The 18,548-nt window shown below is 43.1% G+C and overlaps 1 protein-coding gene across 2 annotated transcripts in view; it reads left to right on the top strand.

The window, feature by feature from the left end:
• strip1 (striatin interacting protein 1) overlaps nt 1-18,548 on the top strand; it is a 29,722-nt gene continuing 11,174 nt past the window's right edge. Inside the window, exons 1-18 of one of the 2 annotated variants that reach the window (XM_053484425.1) lie at nt 1-150; nt 1,500-1,569; nt 1,665-1,739; nt 1,864-1,998; nt 2,203-2,323; nt 2,783-2,851; nt 3,197-3,303; nt 3,446-3,573; nt 4,255-4,437; nt 4,527-4,750; nt 4,843-4,908; nt 6,762-6,825; nt 6,973-7,044; nt 7,149-7,223; nt 7,329-7,426; nt 7,533-7,659; nt 16,905-17,005; nt 17,127-17,193. In XM_053484425.1, the coding sequence (XP_053340400.1) occupies nt 40-150; nt 1,500-1,569; nt 1,665-1,739; nt 1,864-1,998; nt 2,203-2,323; nt 2,783-2,851; nt 3,197-3,303; nt 3,446-3,573; nt 4,255-4,437; nt 4,527-4,750; nt 4,843-4,908; nt 6,762-6,825; nt 6,973-7,044; nt 7,149-7,223; nt 7,329-7,426; nt 7,533-7,659; nt 16,905-17,005; nt 17,127-17,193 (1,893 nt within the window). In that variant the 5' untranslated portion in view covers nt 1-39. The remainder of the gene's footprint in view (nt 151-1,499; nt 1,570-1,664; nt 1,740-1,863; nt 1,999-2,202; nt 2,324-2,782; nt 2,852-3,196; nt 3,304-3,445; nt 3,574-4,254; nt 4,438-4,526; nt 4,751-4,842; nt 4,909-6,761; nt 6,826-6,972; nt 7,045-7,148; nt 7,224-7,328; nt 7,427-7,532; nt 7,660-16,904; nt 17,006-17,126; nt 17,194-18,548) is intronic. The other variant, XM_053484424.1, reaches the window with a different exon arrangement.

The raw sequence follows: 18,548 nt of genomic DNA on the forward strand, positions 1-18,548 counted from the left end.
CGGGTCACGCGCTGTTCTCGCGATATTTCGGTGGAGGAGATGGAGGGCTGCGGTACCGGAGCTCCGAGCGGCAATAACAAACCCAATAAAGCCGTGACACCGGGGAAAGGCCGCGCCGAGTTCACCCGCAGTCAGAGGAAAGATTCTGAGGTGGGAGCATTTACAGTTACCGCGGGGATCACGTGACCAGAGCCGGGCGTAAGGGAGGGCGTATGGGTTAGCATTGCGGCTAACGCTAACTCTAAGGGCTAGCAGGCTAAAGCTAAATGACATCGTTTAAGCTGATACTCAGTCATTCTGTACTAATAATGATGATGATGATGATGATGATGAAGCCGGTTAAATGTCCTGTGAGTGAGAGAACCGGCTGTTTATTTCCAGAGAGACTTTAAAGCCAGTCTGAGGTGAAGCTCCGAGTCTCTTCTCCCTGATGAGGAGAATAAAGCTGCAGAATTCTCCAGAACATTATCACTAAAGTGTTGTGTGGGAACTCTGAGGGAACTCTGGGTCACACTGCACAGGAAGTGCTTCAGACAACTACTTCCGGTCCGAGTGTTTGTGTTTACATGGCTCTCCTGTCAATCATAAGTCACTTGTGATTATTTATAAATAAGTAAATAATCCCTCTGATTGTGTGAAGCTGCTTTGCAACAGTGACGATCGTTAAACATCAGAAATAACTGTGTGTCATTAAATTGGACTGTATCGATGTAACAGATGTCCCAGTAAACACACTGACTGGATTTCACAACCTCCGAGCTGAACTAGTCTGAGAGGGACGTTACTGCACATCTGATCTTCAGCGTATCCTGACTCAGGCCTGATAAATACTAATCAATACAACGAAACTAAAGAAGTTCACTTTAATTCCTGCACAAGGTTTACTGTGACGATATCTGGAGATAATAAACACACACACACACACACTCTGTGAGACAAGAGGTGAAACTTGAACACGTGTGAGACCAGAAGATCCTTAACTCTTTATTAAAGTTCATCTCCTTCACCCCTAGGTGTATCTCACGCCCTGCTTCACTGTTAGACAACCCATCTGTCTCTCTCCTGTCCACATGGGAACGACTGGCTTCAATCTTTTAAACTAATTCAACTAAACAAGCAGATCAGTAGATTTCTACATTTCTGAGATTTTTTAAAATTACAGTTAATGTGTCTCTTGGTGTGTCTCCCACTGTATCTCGTGTCTGTCCCCTCGTGTCCGTCTCCTTTATTCTGTGCTCTTAGATTATTAATACTTTACCGTCCTTTATCTTTACTCTGATTAATGTGTATTATTTTATTGTCTGTTGCAGTAAGGAAAAAAAAAGAAAAAGTGCTAAAACACTGTAATACTCATACGAACACACACACACACACACACGCAGCGTTAAGCCCTTGAAGTCAGTAAGAGAAGACATTTCATGGCGTTTATCTGTTCCCTCTGATCAAACTTTTTACATTATGTGTGTGTGTGTGTGTGTGTGTGTGTGTGTGTTGTCCAGGGGCTGTGTGAGGCTCCTGATTTGGAGTTTGAGTACAGTGACTCTGATAAGTGGGCGTGTGAAGTCTCAGGTAAACACCAGAACTCTGCTGCATACAGAATCACAATCTGAGCTCTGTTACAGCATTATACATTCTGTGTGTGTGTGTGTGTGTGTGTGTGTTAGAACTGTACAGTTACACTGAGGGCCCAGAGTTTCAGCTCAACAGAAAATGCTTTGAGGAGGATTTACACACACACAGTAAGTCTCGCTTCATCTCCATGACAACAGGAATGAGCAGCAGTGTGAGATCATGAAATAATGTTTAACGTGTGCATGTATGTGCGCGTGTGTGTGCGTGTGTGTGCGTGTGTGTGCTCTGCAGTGTGTGAGAAGCGTTGGGTGGACCTCAGTGTGTCGGAGCACCGTGCTCATGCCTTGCGCTTGCTGGACGGATTGGACGTGACCTGCAGGGTTAAAAGGTTAAAGGTCGCCAGAGCCGTGCTGTACATGGCACAAGGTCAGACACACACACACACACACACACACACACACATTGGGTATAGAAAAGAATCAACATGTCAAAAATAAATTATTGGAAAATGATCCTAATACGGACTGTTGAGTCTCTGCTGCAAAGCAACAAAGTAGAGAGAAAATAACTGATTATTAGTTTTACATGTTGACTGAGTCATCATGATGTGTGTGTGTGTGTGTGTGACAGGGACGTTTGCGGACTGTAGCTCAGAGGTGGAGCTTCAGTACTGGGTGAAGTACAACGTGTTCCTGCTGCTGGAGGCTGGAACTTTCTCCGCTCTGGTGGAGCTGCTGAGCCTGGAGATCGAGTAATCACACACCTAATCACTAATAAACAACCATAATAATAACAATAGTTTATAAACCTGCTTGGCTAAATAAATAGGTTTTTAGCCTGGACTTAAACACTGAGACTGTGTCTGAGTCCCGAACACTATTTGGAAGACTATTCCATAACTTTGGGGCTTTGTAAGAAAAAGCTCCGCCCCCAGCTGTAGTTTTCATAATATGCGGTACTGACAAGCAGCCTGCATCCTTTGATCGAAGTAGGCGTGGCGGATCGTAAGACACTAGCAGTTCGCTCAGGTACTGCGGCGCGAGACCATTTAATGCTTTATATGTCAAGAGTAGTATTTTAAAATTTCACAGGGAGCCAATGAAGTGAAGATAAGATAGGGGGGATTGTGTGTGTGTGTGTGTGTGTGTGAGAGAGTGTGGCTACTAATAGTTCCAGTGTCTATAAGTCTAAAACTGTTTGTGTGTTTCAGTAATAATGCAGCTTGTAGCAGTGCAGTGAGAAAACCTGCCATCTCCCTGGCAGACAGCACAGACCTCAGGTACACACACGCACACACACACCCACACACGCACGCACGCACGCACACACACACACACGCACGCACACACACACACCGTTCTGTCCAATGGTGTATCTTAATAGCAGCAAGCAGGATTACTGATTAGGTTTTAGTGTGTGTGATGGTAATCTTTATTTTTTAAAACTTATTTATTGTTTCTATTTTCATTTGTTTTAAATATGTTTTATTGTGTTTTAAGTTCATAATACTTTTCATATTTTTTTTGGAAACTACTTATTGTGAAAAATGCTTTATAAATAACATATTTGCATACTTACTACTGTCCTGTTCTGTGTGTGTGTGTGTGTGTGTGTGTGTGTGTAGGGTGCTCTTAAACATCATGTATCTGATTGTGGAGACGGTTCGACACGAAGACCCTGCAGATCCTCCAGAGTGGAGAGTGTTAAGGGAAACTTTTAAAACCGAGCTAGGTGTGTGTGTGTGTGTGTGTGTGTGTATTTCCATTGAGATGCAGAATTGTGATTTTGTGTGTGTGTGTGTGTGTGTGTGTATTTCCATTGAGATGCAGAATTGTGATTTTGTGTGTGTGTGTGTGTGTGTGTGTGTGGCTAGGCTCACCACAGTATAACAGTGAGCCAGTCTCTGTGATGCTCTTCGCCATGGTAACTAAGTTCTGCAGTGGCCACGCCCCCCACTTCCCCATGAAGAAAGTGCTGCTGCTGCTCTGGAAAAGCATCCTGGTAACCTGTCTGGCTTGTGTGTGTGTGTGTGTGCAGATGTGCTGGAACATTATTACCTGTCCTGGGTAAAGTGTGTAGTGTGTTTTAATATATATACACACTACCATTCAAAAGTTTAGGGTCAATTGCCAATTTCTTTGTTTTTGTTTAGTGATTTATTTTCTACATTCTCCAACAATACTGGGGATTTTAAAACTATAAAATAACACATATGGAATTAGGTAATTACGTAACAACAAGATAAACAAGAGTTAGTTGTTATTATAAGACACAGAGGTCGGCCTTTCTGTAATAGTTCTTGCAAGAACAGTATTGTCAAGTGCATTTGCAAAATCCGTCCAGCACCATAATGAAACTGTCTCTCATGAAGGCCGTCCCAGGAGGGCGAGACCAAAACCTACCTCTGTCTCAGACGAGAAGTTCATTTAGAGTTATCAGCCTGAAAAATGACCAATTAACAACCAGCCCCTCAGATTAGAGGCGTTATGAAGTCTTTACAGAGCAGAAGTAGCAGAAACATCTCACCATTAACTGTTCAAAGGAGATTAATGCATTTTTTGGACGCCTTCAGCCTTTACAATGTAGAAAGAAATAAAAATCAGGAACCATCATGGAGTTAGAAAGTGTTCTAAAACTTTTGACCGGTAGTGTATATGTGTGTTTGTGTGTGTGTTTGTGTAGTTCACATTGGGAGGCTTTGAGCAACTGCAGAGTCTTAAGGTGTGTAAGAGGGTGGAGCTTGGTTTGCCCTGTCTCCCTGAAGACAGCATCAGAGTGATGAAGAGCATGAGGGCCTCATCCCCGCCCACTTCAGCCTGTGACATCATCGACCAACAACAAAGACGCACACGCAGAGAACACAAGGTGTTTTTCTCTCTCTCACACACACAAACACACACACACACACACACACAGACCCTTCTCACTGCTCCCACTGTGTAAACCCCCCCCAGGCTCTGATAAAGCAGGAGAATCTGGAGGCGTTTAATGAGAAGGATCCCTTTAAGGCAGAGGATGTGCGGGGGGAGGAGGAGGAGGAGAGTGATGATAATGAGAATACTCTGGAGGCGGAGTCTTTTCCTCTTGAGCGTGATGAGGTCATGGTCCCGCCCATTCCTCACCCCTCCTCCGACAGAGTGTCCTTTCCTAAAGGGCTGCCGTGGGCTCCCAAAGTTCGGTAGGCGCGCGCGCACACACACCTACACACACACACACATAGAATCTGTGCATTATCCAGATTTAAGCTGATTTTCTGTGTGTGTGTAATAGGGAAAAAGACATTGAGAACTTTTTGGAATGCAGCAGGAGTAAATTCATTGGCTACACTCTGGGGAAGTAAGTCACTCAGTAATGTTACATTATTATACAGTGGAACCTTGGATTACGAGCATAATTCGTTCCAGAAGCGGGCTCATATCCCAAAACACTCATAAACCAAATTTAACTTTCTTATAAGAAATAATGGAAACTTAAACTATTTGTTCTACAGTCCCAAAAAAAAACATAAAAATAATTAATACAAAAAATAAAGTAAAAATAAAACAAATGAACCTGCACTTTACCTTAAAAAAAAGAAGAAAAAAAAATCACGACAGATAAGTTCTTCCGTTTGTGCGCGCAGACACCGTGCCGGTTCACAAACACTCTCCTGCTTTAGTTCAGTTCAATTCAATTTTATTTATATAGCGCTTTTAACAATGGTCATTGTCTCAAAGCAGCTTCACAAAAATGAAAGAAATTCATTAAAAAATAATTATAAATTAATAATAATAATAATAATAATAAATTGTGTATGTGTGAGGAAAAATGTGTCTAGATAATAATGAGATGAATAAATGAAATGTTTCTGAGCAAGCCACTTGAGCAAGACGGCGACAGTGGCAAGGAAAAACTCCCTGAGATGGTAATAGGAAGAAACCTTGAGAGGAACCAGACTCAACAGGGAACCCATCCTCATCTGGGTGATAACAGATAGAGATGATATAACATCATGTTTGTTATGCAGCTGAAAGTACAATATAACAGAAGTTCTTTAAATTAACATGAAGTCCAGTTCAGCATAGGGAGTCAGTAGATGCAGAGGGCAGATGGGGTCTGGATCACTGGGAGCACAGGAGCAGGATGGTAGCTCCAGCCATCATAAAGCAGAATCCAGCTGGAGCTGGTCCTTCTCTGGATGCCTCAGGATCCTCGCAGGGTTGGCCTTTGTCTACTGAAGCTGGTACAATCTCCAGATGCCTCGGGATGGGTAGAAAAGTACAGAACAGATGGAGAGAATTAGCGTAGTTGCCATTCAGGATAGATGTACTGAAGTATGAGGTTATGGGATGAGTTACGTGAGTCTTGTGATCTTAAGGAGCGTGGTGGATTATAGCGTATCAGAAGAGTGGTTAGGTATGTGGGAGCTAAACCATTTAAAGCCTTGTATGTAAGTAATACTATTTGGTAATTATTTCTAAACTGAACAGGTAGCCAGTGCAGGGATGATAATATTGGGGTTATATGATCATATTTTCTGGATCTAGTGAGAACCTTAATGTGGGCATGTTTGTGTGTTTGTGAAGCAGAGGGGGTGCTTCACACATACACAAACACGCACATGCATTAAGGTGAGAGAGAGAGTGTGTGACCTGGAACAGCGTCAAATTACGCGCGCGCACACAACGATGGGCTGAGGAAGAAAATAAATTTTTAACCTCTATATTGAGACTTTCTTTTGCTTTACCCGCGCACACACGTGTGTTATAATAAACAGTTAACGCGTGCTGTACTGTACACACACGCTTACAAACACAAAATTAAATTTGTATGCAAACACATGTGGTCACAGTGTTATAGTAAACAGAACACGCGTGCACAGATGTTGATTATACCAGTGAGGGACGAGCACTAAAACCCAGCAGGGGAGACGATTACCCACAATTCTGCAGCAAAAGAAAGAGGAAAAACTGTTGGCTCAGTTGTGATCACATGACGCTCGGCGTCAAAACAAGAAGCGCATGCGTGATACATGATGCTCAGTACGTAAACCAAGACAATGCTCGTGTTTCAAATCAAAATGTATTAAAAATCTTTGCCCGTCTTGCGGAACACTCGGAAACTGCGTTACTCGTAATCCTCAGCTGAGGTTCCACTGTACTACTGTGTGTGTTCACTTTATAAAGTGTGTGTGTGTGTGTGTGTTACAGTGACACAGACACAGTGGTGGGTTTACCTCGGCCAATCCATGAGAGCATCAAAACCCTAAAACAGGTAACACTGTGCTGTAGCTGTGTGTGTGTGTGTGTGTGAGACACTCTCAGATTCCTGTTCCTCCTTGACAGGTGAGGAACCTGATATGCTGTTCTGTGTCTGTAGTTTTCCTCAGGTTCTGATGTTTGTGTGTGTGTGTGTTTGCAGCATAAGTATGTCTCCATAGCAGAGGTTCAGATTGCGAGGGAGGAGGAGTATCAGAAAACACCACTGTCTGGGGTGAGTCTTACTCTGTCTCTCTCTCTCTCTCTCTCTCACACACACACACACACACACACGTCTATATCTGTAATCACAGAGCATGAAAGTGTGTGTGTGTGTAGGGTGAGGAGCAGATGGAGCTGTGTCCCACTGAGCTGCTGTATCAGGGGATTTTACCCAGCCTGCCTCAGTACATGGTGAGGGTCCAATCAGAATCACGGTTATAAAAACACCAGTCACACACCTCACTCACACCAAATCCTCTGTGTGTGTGTGTGTGTGTGTGTGTGTGTGTGTCTCAGATCGCTCTTTTAAAGATCCTGCTCGCTGCAGCTCCGACATCAAAAGCGAAGACGGACTCCATCAACATCCTCGCTGATGTTCTTCCAGAGGAGATGCCGTAAGAGTCTTACACACTGCAGTAGTGTGTGTGTGTGTGTGTGTGTGTGTGTGTGTGTGTGTGTGTGTGTGAGACACACACACGCTGATGTTGTGTCTCTCTGCAGGACGACGGTGTTACAGAGTATGAAGCTGGGTGTGGATGTGAACCGTCATAAAGAGATCATCGTCAAAGCCATTTCTGCTATTTTACTGATTCTGCTGAAACACTTCAAACTCAACCACGTCTACCAGGTACCCCACTGTGTAAACGTTTGTGCCCCCTCTTGTAATTCCGCATGATTTTGTGTAAAAACCTAATAAAAATCCGCTGATCTGAATTCAGCAAACACAACCTTAGACCAACAACATATAACATTTTTCACAGTGCAATTATTTAACAAAAATGAAGCCAAAAGAAAAAAATGTGCAATACTCTGTACCCCCTGATTCAGTCGCTTGTAGATCCATCTTTAGCAACAATAACTTAAAATCCTGGTTTCCTGTACAACTTTATCAGTCTCTCACATGGTTTTGGTCTGTTCTTCTTTAAAACCCCAAACCTAACCCTCACCTTGAGGGTCCTGCCACAGCAATTCTGTGAGGTCGACGTCTGGACTTTCTTCAGATCATTGTCCTGTTCCATGACCTGGTTTAGACCCAACTTTATCTGTCAGACAGACAGTTTTGTGAAGCTTCAGTCATTCTTTTAAGTTCTTTCAGAACAGAAGAGGCTTCTCCTGGCAACTCTTCCAAACAATCTGTCCTTGTTCAGTCTTCTCCTAATTGTGCTGTCATGGACTTTAACATGTAACACACTTATTGAGGCCTGAAGGGGCTGAGATGTAGCTTTCAGGTTTTTTATATATATATATATATATATATATATACAGTGGGAGCCACGTCAAACAAATTCAAATCAAATTCAAATTTTATTTGTCACTTTATTGACACAGTCATACACAGTACGATATGCAGTGAAATGCTTAGACCACTGCTCGTGACCTAAGAATAAAAGACTATGAATAGTAATAGGAAATAAATATGAAAATTAAAATAAACGGTAAATAAAACTAGGAAAGAATAAAATAAAATATAAAAATTAAAGTAAAAAAAATAAATAACTGTACAACAAAAATACACAATATAGCAAAAATATTTAAAGAATGTATGAGGAAATATAGAAGAATAAGAGCAGCTGAACGGGTAGGTATATATTTATGTAATTTTTGTGTGGAATGGTGTTAGAATAAATAGTAATGAAAGAATGGTAATGTCCAGCGTTTGTGCAATCCACATATTTAAAGTGTCTTGTGCCGTGCAAAATATGCTTAAAAGTGATTTATTTAAAGTGACTTGTGACAGAGTGATATGATGACCACCAGGTGTAGTTGTGCAGTGGCCACTAGTGTAAACGAATGTCCAGTGTGTAAAAACCATATGCATGGGTCAGTACAGTGTGGTGGTGTGATTAAGAGACCGTATCGCCTGCGGGAAGAAGCTCCTCCTCAGTCTCTCTGTGTTGGTCTTTAGGGAGCGGAATCGCTTTCCTGACCTCAACAGAGAGAACAGTCCATTGTTGGGATGGCTGAGGTCCTTCACGATCTTCCTGGCCTTGGTCCAGCACCGCCTGCTGTAGATCGAGTGCAGGTCAGGGAGCTCGGTGCGGATGATGCGCTCAGCTGATCGCACCACCCTCTGTAGAGCTCGTCTGTCCTGCATGGTGCTGTTCCCGAACCAGGTTGAGATGTTTCCCGTCAGGATGCTCTTTATGGTGCAGGAGTAAAAGTTCCTGAGCACCTTGGAGGGCAGTCGGAAGTCTCTCAAGCGTCTGAGGTGATAGAGACGCTGTCGGGCCTTTTTCACCACGGTGTTGATGTGACAGGACCATGACAGGTCCTGCGTGATGTGAACACCGAGGTATTTGAAGCTGTCCACTCTCTCCACTGGGCTCTCGTTGATGACAGGGGTCTGGTAGTTTCTCTTCTGCTTAGTGCTGAAGTCCACTATCAACTCCTTTGTCTTACTGACGTTTAGAAGGAGGTTGTTCCTCTGGCACCAGTTCTCCAGATTCCTAATCTCCTTCAGGTAGGCCGTCTCGGTGTTATCAGAGATCAGGCCCACCACAACGGTGTCGTGAGCAGACTTAATGATGGTGGTGGAGCTGGTAGTGGCCACACAGTCATATGTGTACAAAGAGTACAGCAGGGGGCTCAGAACACAACCCTGGAGGGCTCCAGTGCTGAGAGTGATGGAGGCTGAGACATGTCCGCCCATCCTTACTGCCTGCCAGTTAGGAAGTTGAAGATCCACTGACACATAGATGAGCTGAGTCCCAGGTGCTCCAGCTTGGTGGTGAGTGTGGAGGGAATTATGGTTTTAAATGCAGAGCTGTAGTCGATGAAGAGCATATTAACATAATTCCCCCTTCTAGTGTCCAGGTGAGTAAGTGATGTGTGGAGTAGATGAGAGATGGCATCGTCTGTGGAACGATTTGGACGGTAAGCGAACTGTAGTGGGTCGAGTGTGTTCGGTAGTGAAGAAATGATGAAGTCTCTGACCAGGCGTTCAAAGCACTTCATCACTACTGAGGTGAGGGCTACAGGACGATAGTCATTAAGAGAAGCAGGATGAGGTTTCTTTGGGACAGGAACAATGATGGACTCTTTGAAGCATGTGGGGATCACCGACTGAGATAAAGAGATGTTGAATATCTCAGTGAACACAGGTGCTAGCTGGTCTGCACAGGCTCTGAGGATACGACCCGAGATACCGTCTGGTCCTGCTGCTTTCCTGGTGTTCACTCTTTTGAAGGCTGTCCTCACGTCGTGCTCGGTGATAATGAACGCGTTTCCGGTGCTGGCAGTGTCTTCCTGTCTGCAGCCGTTAGCGCCGCTAGCATTAGCATCGCTTGCGTCTTTAGCTGCAGCCTCAAAGCGAGCATAGAAAGTGTTCAGCTCGTCTGCCAGAGTTGCGTCCGCGTTCGTCATACCAGATATTGGTGTTTTATAATCCGTAATTGTCCTTAGTCCCTGCCACAGGTTCCTAGAGTCATTCTGTTGGAGCTGTGACTCTAGCTTTCTCCTGTAGCACTGCTTCGCTTCTTTCATCGCCTTCTGGACGCTGTATGACGCAGCCTTGTATGGTTCCATGTCCCCCGACGCGAGTCCCGTGTTGTAGGCAGCGGTGCGAGATCTTAGAGTGTCGCGGATGGTTTTATCCACCCACGGCTTCTGGTTGGGTAACGTTCTAATAGTCTTTTTCTTTACGGTATCAGCCGCTAGTTTCCCAATGAATCCCACAACCGCTTCCGTAAACACGCTGACGTCATCATCGGAGCTGTCAGAAGGCAGTGTCCGTGTCCGCTTGTGGTGGAATATAAACGGCACTGATTATGACCGATGTAAACTAAAAAGGATGACACATGATGGACAGTAGTTCCAGGTTTGGTGTGCAGGAGCGTGCGAGAGGAACAACGCTCGCGCTGTTGCACCAGCTGCTGTTCACCATTAAACACACGCCGCCTCCCCTTGACTTCCCCGAGTCCCGTGACCTGTCCATGCGGTGAACCGAGAAGAACTCGGCCGCCTGGATGGCGTGGTCCGGCACCGCTGGGTTCAGCCTTGTCTCAGTGAAGCAGAGGAGGTTGCAGTCCCGAATGTCTTTCTGGAACTTTATCCTGGCCCTGAGGTCATCAAGCTTGTTCTCCAGTGACTGGATGTTGGCGAGCAGGATGCTAGGCAGAGGTGTGCGGTGTGCACGGGCTCTCAGCCTGTTTCTGACGCCGGCTTGTTTCCCTCATGGCCACCGCTTCGTGTCGCGTCCTTAGTTGTCTCTCAGGATCTCACTCGGCCAGCTCGGATCTGGAGTTAAAACTGTCGAATTGTGAGTACATTGTATACCAATGGAAACAAGAGTGTCTCTATCATAACTAATGTACTCCATGGTGGTAATTTTGCAGATTTTAAAACACTGAAAACTAACTTAAAAAACAGCCGCCTGGAGCATGGCAGGTCCATAGTAGGACCATGATAAGTCCATATGTATGATCCGTGCTTATATTTTTAGCCCTAGTTCCATTTGGTTTTATGCGATTTCATGTGCTATTTGTGTGAGTGTCTGAGTGTCTGAGTGTGTGTGTGTGTGTGTGTGTGTGTGAGAAAGAGTGCGTGCGCGAGAGAGTGGGCTTTTATTGTGATTTATCCAAGGTTACTCCTGCTACTAATAAAAATTATTTCAATGTAACCCGTGTGGGTCTCAATCACAAAATCAGCCAACGCTGTAAACAGATGACACAACAAATTATATACTCTGAAAATCTTGTTTTATTTAAACATTTAAAAAATATATACAAAAGCACAAATACAAAAACAATCACCAATTACGGGTTAGTGTGCTATGTGCTATTTGTGTGTGCGTGTGTGTGTGTGTTTGTGTGTGAGAGCCTGCGTGCGCGAGAAAGTGGGCTTATAATTGTGATTTATCCAATTATATATACTGCTACTAATAAAAATTATTTTTATTAATAATTTTTTTTTTAAATTGTGGGTTGATAAAATCACGTGTTTGCAATTGCGCAGCTAAATTGCAGGCTTGTGTTAACGTGTTCTTGAGAACAAAGCGCCATCTAGTGGTGGAACCAGGTATCCATAGGGCAGCCGCACGCCATTCACATGGCCGCGGCTATTTGACGTGGCTTCCTCTGTATATTGTTATACTTGTTTTTTTATTTATTTTCAAACTTTACAAAAAAAACACAACAAAACGCAACAAAAGAGAACACAAAACCACCCCCCCAACACCAGACAAACACAAGGATGTCATAACAATCAGATGTCCATAAACATTTTAATAAAAAAATAAGTAATCTTGACACACACTTTCTTTACGGTACTATATTATCTGCGTTCATGCCCTTAGCAAAAGTTAAGAAAGGCTGCCAAATACTATAAAATGTGTCAGTAGACCCTCTAACTGTATACCTAATTTTCTCCAGTTTAAGACAGTACATCACCTCCCTTATCCAGCGGCTAAATGTTGGTGGATCAGGGTCTTTCCATTTAGTCAGGATTAATCTTCTAGCCAAAAGGGAACAGAAGGCCAATATTTTAATTGTCCCTTTGGTTAAAACTGGTATTTTCTGGAGGCACACCAAACAATGCAACAAATGGAGATGGCTCTACTGTCTCTCCAAATACTCCAGAAAAAGTCTCAAAAATATTGGTCCAGAACATGTAGAGTCTTGGACAAGTCCAGAACATATGCAGCAGAGTTGCAGGAGCCTGTCTGCATCTGTCACACGTGGTGTCTATATCAGTTTTAATCTTAGGGAGTCTGACTTTTGACCAGTGTAGACGATGCACAATCTTAAATGGTATTACAGCATGTCTAAGGCAAATGGATGATGAGAAAAATCCCTGTATTATTCTGTGCCAGATTTCCTCTGAAATTGGTTCATCTAAATCTGTCTCCCATTTATTTCTGACTAAGTCTAAGGGTGTTAAATCATACATATTGAGTGTTTCATAAATCCTGCGTATAGTTTGTTTTTGGACTGATTTACATTCAAATATTGAATCTAATAAAGAAAGTGGAGGGCATGATGGGAAATTATTAGAATTCAATGCCACAAAGTTCCGAAGCTGCAAGTACCTATAAAAATGTGATTTGGGAATGTCGTATTTCTGTACCAACTGTTTGAAGGGTGCAAAATTTCCATCAATATAGAGTTCAGACAATGAGACCAAACCCTTTCTAGCCCAAACTTTAAAGGCATCATCCATCATAGACGGAACAAACATGTAATTTTTAGCAATTGGGGCAGCCTCCGGTAACTCTCTAAGAGAAAACGATAGTCTGAATTGATTCCAGATTTTAACTGAATGTATAACAACTGGATTAGAGGTCAAACTAGAGATTGGTTGAATAAATGATATTTTAGAACACAATAATGCTATTAGAGAAGTGGGCCTAACTGAAGCCCCCTCCAGAATTGTCCAAACAGGGGGATTAATGTCATTATTTAACCAGAACATCAGCGCTCTTATATTGGCTGCCCAGTGATAATACAGGAAATTTGGAAGTGCCATCCCTCCTTTTGCACTAGGTCTCTGCAGTATACTTCTTTTAATTTTTGGTGTTTTTTTGTTTCAAATAAAGGTTGAAAACTGATTATTTAATTTGGAGAAGAAAGATTTGGTTAAGAATAATCGGCTATCGGCTAATAATCTGGATATCGGCCCTTTGTCTCAAAGTTAAAGCAAGTGGTTCCATTGCGACTGCGAATAGAAGTGGAGACAGAGGGCATCCCTGCCTCGTGCCACGTTGAAGCTCAAAATAAGCAGATATGCTGTTATTAGTACGCACAGCGGCTAATGGAAACGTGTATAAAAGTTTTATCCATGATATAAGCTTACGACCAAATCCAAACCTCTCCAGAGTATTAAAAAGATAACCCCATTCCACACGGTCAAATGCCTTTTCTGCATCCAATGGGAGAACTACCTCGGGTGTGCCAGGTGGAGAGGGGCCATAAAGAATATTCAAAAGTCGTCTGATGTTAAAAAAAGAATAGCGGTTCTTAATAAACCCCGTTTGGTCAGGTGATATGATGGAGGGCAACACCCCCTCTAAACGTCGTAATAATAATTTCGGAAACATGCATTCATTTTAAGGCTATCAGTATTTTTTAAGCCTTGCTCATTGTTAATTACAGGGATGGACTGATTGGCAGTCCTTTGTCTTAGCTGATGAGCAAGTGTTCGCCCAGCCTTGTCCCCATGCTCATAGGGCATATGTCTTGATTTAGAAAGAAGATATTCAGCCTGCCTTGTTGACAGGAGATCAAACTCAGTCTGCAAAAGTATACTCTTTTTCATTATGTCTGCAGAGGGCACATAACTATATAGTCTATCTAGCTCCAGTATCTCATCAGCCAGTTCTTTAAAGCGTGCAGTGTCATTTTTATTCTTCTTTGCGCAATATGAAATTATCTGGCCTCGTAAATATGCCTTGTGACTCCCATATAGTTAAAGAGGACATCCCTGGTGTTTGATTGATCTCAAGAAATAATGTCATCTCAGAGGAAATGAATTTAGTAAAAGCTTCCTCTGATAGAAGCAAGGAGTTTAACCTCCAGGGACGGTAGCTAGATTGTGTATTGGGGATACGCATTTTCATAATTAGGGGACCATGATCAGATATAACTGATATAATAAGAATAATAATGGTAATAACAATAAGGAAAACAGTTAAAGTAAGCCTATTGACACCGGCAAAGGCAATAATATTAGACGCTTCTCTTAAACTGCAACTAAGCAACACAAGCTTACAATAAAGGAAGACCTATATTATTAATTAAAAGATATAATAAAATAGTAATAACAACAATAATAATGATAATAATAATAATAAAATAGATAAACCACCAAAAAAAAAAGGTAGGGAAGGAAACCTTAATGGTATATCAATAGTAAAATTAATGATGTTTCCATCAGCAGCGAGACTTTTAAGTAAATATTTTCATGTCAGAATTATCCGTGGAAAGTCTCCTTCTCATGACTGAACAGTACCCTGTACGTCCTCCGGGAAGAGCTAAAAACAACACGAACAAAAGGTCACTGTTCCACTGAAACGCGGTCCAGGCTGGAAAACGGTTTAGAAGGATAGAGGTTAAGTGTTTTCATAGTTTTTAAGCCTCTGTGGAAATAATGTTCTTTTTGATATACCTCATGGCTTCCTCTGCATCTGTGAACACCTTTTCTCTCCCGTTGCGTAAAACACGTAAACGGGCTGGGTATAGGATGCCATACCGGACGCCCTGACGATTACGCAGTAGTTTCCGAGCCTCGGTAAACGCAGCCCTGGCCTTGGCAACACTCGCAGTATAATCCGGAAAGATGGCGACTGATTCTCCGTTAAATCTCAGCGGAGGCCGAGCGCGCGCACGGCTCAACACCTCGACACAGTCTTGGTGATAGTGAAGTTTGGCCATGATGACACGCGCTTTTTCATCCGATCTTCTCGGAGCCTGAATTCTATGCGAGTGGTCCACAAGCACATCCTTCTCCAGTCGTAGTGTTTCTTTCAGCAGCCTCGAAACAAACACAGTCGAGTTTGATCCCTCCGTCTCAGCTACCCCCACTATCCTGATATTACACCTTCTCATCCTTCCCTCCATGTCCTCGCATTTCCCTCTTAGCTCAGCTACCTCTGTTTTCTCGTCTGACCACGTTAGGCCGCCTTCCACCTCCTGTATCACGGTCTTCATCCGCTCTATTTCAGAGTGAAAGGCCGCCGCATTGTTTATAATTTCCCTTTTAACGGATTGTATCTCGTTTTTAAGGGCGCTGAAATCATCGGCAAGCGCATTTTGTGCATTTTTGTTCAGCTTTAATTACTGCTGAGATGTCTTCTTTTAATGAGCGAAGAATCTCGGATTTCAAGGCCTCAGGATCCATTTTCTCCGGACTGCCCGGAGGGGGTGGTGTTGCTCGGGACCGGGTGAGGGTGGAGCACGAAGACGAGGCGACGTTGGGCCTAGTATTGGATGATGCGTCATATTTATATTTGCACAGTTTTTTCGCCATTGACCCGCATGTCCTTATTTTAAAGTGAAAATCATATAAAATTTAAAACTCTGGAGACAGTGTTATGATCTGGGGTTGATCAGTTACTCAGGTCGAGACTCAGTAACGTTATGGGGCAATAAAATGAAGTCAGCTGACAAAAGCACGTGTACAAATCATGAGTCTTCACAACAGTTTGTGTGTGTGTCTGTGTGTGTGTGTGTGTCTTCCAGTTTGAGTACATGGCGCAGCACCTGGTCTTTGCTAACTGCATTCCGCTGATCTTAAAGTATAAAATTTAAAATTTTATATAGTGTTTCCGTAAAATAAAGTGCTTATTTATATATATATAAAAAAAAAGGGGCCAGGGGGAGCACGAGCCAAACACGTCCCACCCCATTGCCATGCAAGAGCGCCCCCCTTTGTTATACTTGTTTAAACATTCTACGGTCTTGGGGTGAATTTGCTATTTGTCCACCCCTGGGAGAATCAGAAGATCAGTGACGGTCGTAAAGGCTTTCCACTTGTGAATATTTTTTTTACTGTATAAGGTTGAACTTCAAATAGTTTGGAAGTGTTTTTATAATTATTATCTTTACAGATCGATGTGCAGAAAAAGACATTTCCATTGTCTATATCTCTTGGTGTTGTGTTAACACACACCTGAAATCTCCAGACCACCAAACTGTCAAAACTTCTGTTTTTATAAAGATCATTTAATCATGGTCATGAAGCGATGCTCCCATCATGCATAGTGTCCACTGTACAAGCCTCTGGAGACAGTGTTATGATCTGGGGTTGATCAGTTACTCAGGTCGAGACTCAGTAACGTTATGGGGCAATAAAATGAAGTCAGCTGACAAAAGCACGTGTACAAATCATGAGTCTTCACAACAGTTTGTGTGTGTGTCTGTGTGTGTGTGTGTCTTCCAGTTTGAGTACATGGCGCAGCACCTGGTCTTTGCTAACTGCATTCCGCTGATCTTAAAGTTCTTTAACCAGAACATCATGTCATATATTACTGCAAAAAACAGGTAACTCACTCACACACACACACACACACACACTCTCTCTCTCTCTCTCTCTATATATATATATATATATATATATAAAGTTTACTATATAAACTTATAATAAACTGTGTGTGTGTTTCAGCATTACAGTGTTGGACTTCCCCTACTGTGTCCTGCATGAACTGCCTGAGCTCACGGCTGAAAGCCTGGTAAGGTGCACACACACACACACACACACACACACACACACACACACACACACACATACACACATACATACACACATACACACATACACACACACACATACATACATACACACACACACATACACACACACACATACATACATACACACACACACATACATACATACACACACACATACACACACACACACACATACACATACATACAGTGGTTAATCAATCAGAATGTAGGTCCTACCGTCGCGGCGCTCTGCGGTACCGTTTGGCTTTGTGCGTTTCCTGGCTTTTACCGTTGAGTGGCGCTATATAACTACAGACTGACGCCTCATGCCTTAGTTCATTCTCTGCTGGATTAATGAGACACGGAATTTTAGAACTGCACGTAGTAGCAGATAAAATCAAGTAAAACATTGTATTTAAACAAATTTATAATCACAGAACTAAAATGACGATACAAATGTAGAATTTAAATTAAATTAAATCTTATTAGGATCTAATTTAAACAAAATAAATGTTAACACAATGAGCCTTTAAATTTTATCACGTGTAATTAGAAAAGACGCGTGTAGGGTTTTGTGTCGTCTTATATCTTGTGTTCTTTAAATTTATAGTAGATTTATTAACTAAAATAAATGACCATAAAAATTATAACATTGTCAGGACGTTCTACTGCGTCAGCTGATGTTGGTCATTCAGCCCCGCTTGTGTTTTTGCGTTATTATAAGAATGAAATGCAGTAAACTGTTATGATCTGTAACGGATTCGACCCATGTTGCACGGGCGGCACCATAAAGCACGGACACGAGGCGAGGTCTTACGGGAAAAGGGTAATTTATTTAGGTAAAATGGGGAAGGAAAGTGTTGAAGGAGGGAGAATGGAAAGAAAGGGATAACGGTTGTGCATGTGCAGTTCCGGGGGCTGTGCCACACTGGCATGCGGGCACACAGCTGACGATAAGTGTTGGTGCGAGTGGCAGAACTGAGCACGCGGAGGCAGCGCTCCTGCACGCTCCCTCGTGACGGCGCTTCTCCCGCTGTCGATGGCCGGCGCGAGTTCTCGCTGACGCAAAAACCTAACCACACTTTTCCTCTTCGGCAGCGGGGCTGCGAGGGCGGGCACGGTGCGGGAGTGAAGATGCCGGGGGAGCTCGCGCAGCTCTTTCTCGCGCTGTCCTCAGCGCGGAGATCAAAGGGCGGAATTCTAGTGTCCTTGTTTAAAGTCCCTGGGGCGCGTCACATCTCCCCACTGACATGTTTCTTTCATATTCTCCATTACATCACATACTTCCCAGACCTCAGACAAACCTCTGCGCCTTGCTTTTATAATGCGGAGCAAGCCCGAGATCATATTAACG

Source organism: Clarias gariepinus, chromosome 23 (genome assembly GCF_024256425.1).
Source record: "Clarias gariepinus isolate MV-2021 ecotype Netherlands chromosome 23, CGAR_prim_01v2, whole genome shotgun sequence".
NCBI lineage: Eukaryota > Metazoa > Chordata > Actinopteri > Siluriformes > Clariidae > Clarias > Clarias gariepinus.